The sequence below is a fragment of the Elephantulus edwardii genome, unplaced genomic scaffold (genome assembly GCF_000299155.1).
Source record: "Elephantulus edwardii isolate Elephantulus edwardi_28Jun2011 unplaced genomic scaffold, EleEdw1.0 scaffold00056, whole genome shotgun sequence".
Lineage (NCBI taxonomy): Eukaryota > Metazoa > Chordata > Mammalia > Macroscelidea > Macroscelididae > Elephantulus > Elephantulus edwardii.
This window is the reverse complement of record NW_006399806.1, coordinates 18482495-18489920: the sequence shown is the minus strand read 5'-3', so window position 1 is coordinate 18489920 and position 7426 is coordinate 18482495. Positions and strand designations below refer to the sequence as shown.

Sequence of the window (7426 nt, the reverse complement as noted above, 5' to 3'; positions counted from 1 at the left end):
GGAGAAGGGTGCAACAATGAATGAATGGAATCCCAAAATCTCTGTAGATGTTCATTGAAATGAAAAAATAAACAACCTAAATTTAAAAAAAAAAATTACCTTTTGAAAGTAAGACGAGTTGGAAGGCATAGCCTATGGGGAATCTCCCTGCTAACCCAGAGGCCTTACTGTTCTGCCGGTTCGAATCCACCAGTGGCTCCACAGGAGAGAGATTGCAGTCTCCTCCCATGCGATCTACAGCTTTGGAAACACGCTGGAGAGTCAGCTGTGAACCAGTTCTGAGTTGGCAGTAATGAGTTTAACTTCTGATCTTTTTTCAAATAGTAGATACTATATAAATTGCAAGTTGATGTGAATATGGGAGGTACTGGGAAATAAACTGTGTTCCCTAAGAGCCCGAGGACTACTGTTGTCAATTTCATGTGTTTCCTTCCAGAATTTTCTCTTGCATATATTTTTTTAAAAAGATTTAATTTAATTAATATCTTTCCCATGCCTTTCAGCATTATAACATATTATTTTCATAGCACTGGAAACTCTTGAAAATTATTACCTCTTTTAATGACTTTGACATACTTCTTTGATGGGTATAACATTTATTCACTCTTTAACCACTTTGGAAAATATTGGTTGATTTGTCCTCCTGTTCATTTTATGTTCTGATCAATGACCGCCTCTGGGCATACAAATAATATGTGTACCTTGACATTTTGGTGTGTGTCATGTCTGGCTTTGTTCTGGTCTCTGTGGGGACTGGGCCCTGGTCTCAAAGAATTTGGTCTAGTTTGGGAAATACAAACACAGTTGCTGGGCAGCCTATTCAGCCTCACGGTGACCTAATGTGTTTTCCAGCAGAAAACTGTGCTGTCTGGGGTTTGCACTTGATGGGTTTTCAGAAGTGGCTCCGTCACCAAGACTTTCTTCTGTGGCAACTCTGAGTGGTTTTGAACTGCCAGCCTTTGGGTAACAGCTTAGCATGTTAACTGCCAGTGCCACCCAGGGACGCGGAAACATAAACCTAGGTTTAGTCTTGAGCTCTTTCCTGTTTTCCTTTCAGATTTTTAAAATGAATGCATATATTTTCCTGCTTAATTAAAAAAGAAATCTAAGAAAGGATCAGCTTTTGATTAGAATTCATTTATGACACATACTCTAGAGTAATGAATATGTGTGTATGGTATTGGAGGAAAGTATGAAATATCCCCAAACTGCAAAAGAACAAACAAGTCTGTTTCAGAGGAAGTGCAACGAGAATGCTCCTTAGAGGCAAGAACGCGGAAACGCTATGTCACATACTTTCACTGAGTTGTCAAGGGGCCAGTCCTCGGAAACAGACAGCATGCTGGGAGAGGTGGAGGGGCAGCATGAGGGAAGACCCTCGATGAGATGGATTGACACAGTGACTGACAGTGGGCAGGCTGGAGACTGTGAGGGTAGGGCAAGGTTCAGATCTGCTGTCCATAGGGCCCCTACAGGTTGTGATAACCCCTAATCACAACAGAGTTATTAAAAATGAAAAGGAATTATTAATAACAGCAAATGTCATGGGAAGATCAAGTCTAAACAGCAGTTACTCACTTTTGAATTCCAGTAACTTGCATCAAACTGTTAATTTCCCCCTATTTGATTTAGAGGTGCTGATGGGAATAGATTGTTTTTCATGTAGCCCAACGTGTGTAAACACTCATGAAAAATATGGGCATTTGTACTTTTTCCCTATATTCTCAACAATAGCAACAACAAAATAAAGTTCAAGGGAAAAAAGAATGTAGGCATTCAATTATAGCATTACATAATTGTAGCATTATTACATTGGTGGCTAATTATCTGAATTGCTGTTCTGATTTCTATGGACTTGTGAAACCTGCTTTCCCATTGTTTTCATTTTTCTATTAAATTTGTGTCCTAGGGAGAAATAAATCCCCAAAGAATAACAACGTTTATAAAACCACGGCAGATTAGAAATGTCAGGGTACTGTGCTTTGTGCAAACCTGGGACAGGCCGATGGCTTGAGCCCTCCAGTGGTTCCCTGGGAGGGAGATGGACAGCTTCCTCGCATGCTGTTTACAGCCTTTGAAGGCGGTGAAGGTCCTTGTAGGCTGGAACTGACTTGATGGCAAGGAGCATCTGGGGTAGGGACTGCTGGATGCCAGGGATAATGGAATATACACTTTGCATCAGATTAGAATCAACACATAGCTGACCCTCAGGTGGGTGTTCAGAGGCTGTAAATCTCAAGAGAGGTGATCACCCATCTTTTCCCCCATGGAACTGCTGGTGGATTTGAACTGCTAGAGAGGTGCCACCTTTGGGTTAGCGTGACGTCCTGTGTATTACACCTCCAGAGCTCCCTCAGGGTCCTATGTTGTCATTGTTAGGTGTCCTCAAGTAGCAACCCTGTGAACAATGGATCTGAACCCTGTCCTGTCTTGTGCCATCCTCATCATCTCTGATATACTTGAGCCCATTGTTACAGTCATTGTGTCTATCTATCTTGTTGAGGGTCTTTCTCTCTTTCACTTACCCTCCACTTTTCCAAGCATGATGTTCTTTCCCAAAGACCAACCTCTCCTAAAAACATGTCCAAAATAGGTTGAGATGAACCTTCACCATTCTTGCCTCCAAAAAATGCGTGCTGTCCGCCCTTTCTCCATGACATCCTTGTTTGTTCTTTTAGAAGCCTATGGGACATTCAGTACTCATCTGAAACTCCCTAAATCAAATACAGCAGTTATTCTTCTAGCATCCTTAATCATTGCCCAACTTTCAGATACATAACAAGTGATTGAAAGACAATGGCTTGAATCAGGCACACCTTAGTCTTTAAATTGACATCATTGCTCCTTAACACCTTAGAGAGGTCCTTGACAGCAGATTTATCCAATGCAATATTTTATGGTTTTATTTTTTTTAAACTTCTTGACTGCTAGTACCAAGTATTAATTATGGATCCCAGCAAGAAGTCTTTGACAACCTCAGTCTTTTCTCCATCGTGATGTTGCTTAGGGTTACAAACAGAGTGAAATACATGGATATAGGGTATGTACACATAGAGAAAACAGACTGTCTGAAATAAGTGTTAAAACTCCAGACTTGTGAGCTATTTAGAATGAAATATACATACACCAGAGAGCCTAGCCTCTGTTAGAAATGAGTGCACCCGAGACGTCTGTGGAATCCCTGCAGAATGACTCGTGTTTCCTCTCTGTTCATTGCATCGCTGTTCTCTTCTTTCAGATCGATGACCCCAGCAGCAGCCTGGAGGAGGTGACTGAGGAAGCAGACGCCATCAGCTCAGTGAACAATCTGGGAAGCAGGCAAGCCCTGAATAGAGATTACCTGGATTCTGATTATCAAAGAGGACAACTGTACCCAGTCTCCCTCAGCAGTGATCTCCAGATGGCCGCATCCACCCTCACAAACACCGTACCCATGACCCCGTCCTTCAGGGAGCGTTGGCACATGAATCTCCACAGCCTAATGGACCGGGCTTTGGCGCCGCAGTGTGGCAGCGTGGAAGACTTATTTATCCTCACAGGCGTGATGCCTTCAGACCACAGAGTTAAAGACAAAGTGACAGTCCCTGTGTTCGTCTGGCTGGCAGCCTGTTGTGCTGGGCCCAGTGGCTGGGCTATGGGCTTCGTCAAGCAAACCCAGGACAGTGACATCATAGAAGATGTGATGGTGAAAGATCTCGAGAAACTGCTTCCTTCAAACCCTCAGCTGTTCCAGAACAACTGTGGGGAAACTGAGCAAGACACAGAGAAGATGAAGAAAATCCTGGAAGTAGTTAACCAAGTCCAGGATGAAGAGCGAGCGGTACAATCTAAAGCCAGCTCTGCTCCTCTCTCCAGCACCAGGAACCAGAGGTCTGCTCTGTTGTCACCAGAGGTCCTGGAGGAGAGTAGTAGTAGCCTTTTGGGGAAACTGTTGGGCTTCATTGTTACCCCATTCATCAAACTTGCCCAGTTAATGTGTTACCTCGTGATAGGAATCCTCAAGTATGTTGTCTACATTCTGTGGTACTTCACCATACAGGTGATAAATGGCATCGAAAATTGCCTTTACCACCTGGGCTCAGCCACTGTCTCCTACTTTGTGACCATTGGGGAGGAGTTGGTGAGCATCCCCTGGAAGGTGCTCAAGGTCATGGTCAAGATTACCAGGGCCATCCTCCGGATCCTCTGTTGTCTGCTGAAGGCTGTGTGCCGTGTCCTGGGCATCCCCGTTCGAGTCCTGGTGGATGTGGCGACGTTCCCAGTCTATACCATGAGCGCAGTGCCGGTCGTGTGCAAGGACATTGCTGTTGGCCTTGGTGGTACCATCTCTCTGCTCTTTGACACTGCTTTTGGCACCATGGGTGGTCTGTTTCAAGTGCTTTTTGGTATTTGCAAACGGATCGGCTACAAGATTACTTTTGACAATTCTGGGGAGTTATAGAACTTAAAAGAACAACAACCCAAAATAAAACACACACACACAAGACCCCAAAACAACAACCAACTGCTAGGGTTCAGCCACAGTAAATTTTACTTTATTTTGTCATAGAGAAATCTGGGATGTTTTTGTCTTCAGAACTTGGTTTCTGTTGAATCAGTTGTTCCATGTGACCATCACAGGTATTTGTCTGTCTGTCTCTCTGCTGAAGAAGAGAGTAAGTTTTAGGCTTGAGCCCAGGGGCGTGGTCAGGGTCAGACATGCAGGGGTAGTCTGCTGTGTATCCCTCCTGATATGAGTAAGCTTTCAAGACATTAGTAATGTCAGCCATTCGTTCTGATACTCTGAGCCATTTGCCCTGAGATACTCTGGTGTTGGTGGTCTGTGATACGTAAAACTTATAGGAGAGTGGGGAATTCAAAAGAAGACAACTAAAAGCAAAAGCTTTGCTGAAAAGAGCAAAAGAATCTGGCTTATTTCTTTTTATTCTCTGACATTCTAGGTGAAACTAAGTAAATATCCTTGGCCAATTTGCTAGCAACTGGTTCTTTTCCCCTCACTCAACTAAACTTGGTGAAATGTAGACAGTAGTTCTCTAGGAGATAGAGAAATAGAGAATCTGCTACGGGCTGGTTGTGGATATCTGATGTATAGACACATAAACAATTTGTACCTGCCCTTCATAAAGGGAGCTCCAGTGGCCTGCTGGTAAGGAGGTGTGCTGTCAACTCAAAGGCAGGCAATTTGGATCCACCAGTGGCACCTTGGGAGATCGATGGGCAGCCTCCGCCCGTGTGGTTTACAGCCTCTGACAACCCTCTGGAGGGTCAGCTGTGAGTCACTTCTAATTTGATGAGATATAACAACAACAGCAATAATTTTAATGTAATGTTAGTTTGGTCTTACTTTGAAACAGCCCCTACTCCAACAAATTCTTCATCACAATCACTTCCACTTGCAGCATGTGCTGCTTTGAAATGATTGGAACGTGTTGAGCCATTTCTTGCACTCAACCAACAGCACAAACCCCTGGTGGTTGAGTAGAGTCCAGTCCTCAGCGGCCTCCATCGTATTTCGGAAGCTGTAAATCTGTGGGCAGAGACTGTATGTTTTGCTCCTTCAGAGAGGCTGGAAGACTCAGACCACTGACTGACCTTTCATTAGCAGCATTATGTAATAGTCCACCACGCCCCCTTTTTCTTATACTAAAGTAAGGGTAATTAAGAATCGTTATGTATCTACCCATGTGCGAGATCATACTGCTGTACCCAGCCTTTCATTCGTTCATAGGACATGTTTGTTATTCTGAAAAACCAACGGAGGCCTCCACAGCAGCCTGAGCCCCCAACCCCCACCTTCCCCCCAACCCGGCACCATGCAAGGGGCAGAACATCCCAACCAAGCTTTTACAGAGATATTTAGAAACATCCTCTTTTCACGTAAGAATTTTTAGTGTCTATTTATTTATTTTTGGATGACCATTTTAGAATCTGGGACAGGAGAGCAAACCAAACCCTCAAAGCTAGCTGGCTGGGACGCTCCTCCGGGTGTTAGTGTTGGCTGTTTAAGGGGAACATCTGTGTTGGGCCTGGAACCTCACAGCTGACTGAATCACTGACCTGTGCCCAGTGGGCCACATTGGGCTGAGAGGAGAGAGTTGGGTTTACAGACCCCATAGCTGGCCTGAAGAATTTACTGTGGTCTTGTTATATCATGAAGGAGTCCTGGTAGTGTATGTGTAATGTATCCGGCTGCTAAAGGAAAGGTTGGAAGTTCAAATCCAACAGTTCTCTGTGGGAGAAAGATGGGCAGTTTCCTCTCGTAAAGATTTACAGCCTTGGAAACCCAATGGAGGATCACCACTTGGAACCCACTCGGTGGTGGCAGGGTTGGAGAGGGAAGCCACTGATTATGACAACGGAGCTGCTGTCCTATCTGTGGGCCAGTAACTCTTCTTCTCCCCTGTACCTTTTGAAATGCTATCTTCTCTCTCAGCATCAGTACTTCCCCATAAATACAGACTTGGGGTTTAGGGGAAGGAACTACCTTCTAGTACTCTTCATTCATTCGGTCATCCATTCACCTATAAAACGTGCTGAACCCTTGGTGTAACAGAGAGAAGACATGGGTCCCATCTTTGAGGGATTAAAAATCTAGTGAGGAGAAGACATAGTCCCACTGATTCTTGTAATAGATCCTGGTACATGTTGCAATAAAGGGGTACGAGGAACATGCTCTTTGGGGTCCAGGCTGAAAAACAGCAAAACCATGGAAATCAGATAAGATGTTAGTCAGGGTGACAAAAGTTGATTGGACATTCTGAAGCCATGTACAATGCTGTACACATTGCAGATGCTCAATAAAGTAATTACTGATAACTTATTCACATTTTTGTAAAATATGTGAAAGGGGAGATTAATGAATGAGGTCTGGAAATGTCCTTAGTTCTCTAATGCTGCTATGAGAGATGCCACAAGGAGGTGGCTGTAATAAACAGAACTTTCTTATTTCACGATTAGGAGGCTGGAAGTCTGGCTTCAAAGCATCAGCTCTCAGGGAAGATTTTCTCTCTCTGGTTTGGGGAAGGCCCTTGTGTCTTCAGCTTCTATTCCTTTGGTCATTGATGATCATCAGATGTTTTGACCATGTGTTTCCCCTCCCCCCTTCATGTTTCCTTCTTCCTCTGTTTTCTTAATCTGCTTTCATATCTCAAAAGAAATGGATTTAAAACATGCGTTTTAGGAACATGTTAAAGGGAGCTTTGGTGACCTAGGGGTAAGATGCTATACTGCAAGTCTAAGTGCACCTGATTTGAATCCACCAGCTGCTCTGAGGGAGAAGGATGGGCAGTTTCCTCCCGTGTGATTAACAGCCTCTGAAAACCTGCTGGAAGATCAGCTATGGGTTGATTCCTACTCGATGGTACATACAACAACAACAACAACAACCACCCTATCCTGCCTCATTAGCATAACAGAAAAAAAAGAC

The 7426-nt window shown here is 44.0% G+C and overlaps 1 protein-coding gene across 1 annotated transcript in view; it reads left to right on the top strand.

The window, feature by feature from the left end:
* Nucleotides 1-4441, top strand: part of ENDOD1 (endonuclease domain containing 1) — a 46021-nt gene extending 41580 nt beyond the window's left edge. Inside the window, exon 2 of the mRNA XM_006887338.1 lies at nucleotides 3239-4441. Coding sequence (XP_006887400.1) covers nucleotides 3239-4441 — 1203 coding nt within the window. The remainder of the gene's footprint in view (nucleotides 1-3238) is intronic.
* The last annotated feature ends 2985 nt before the right edge of the window (nucleotides 4442-7426 follow it).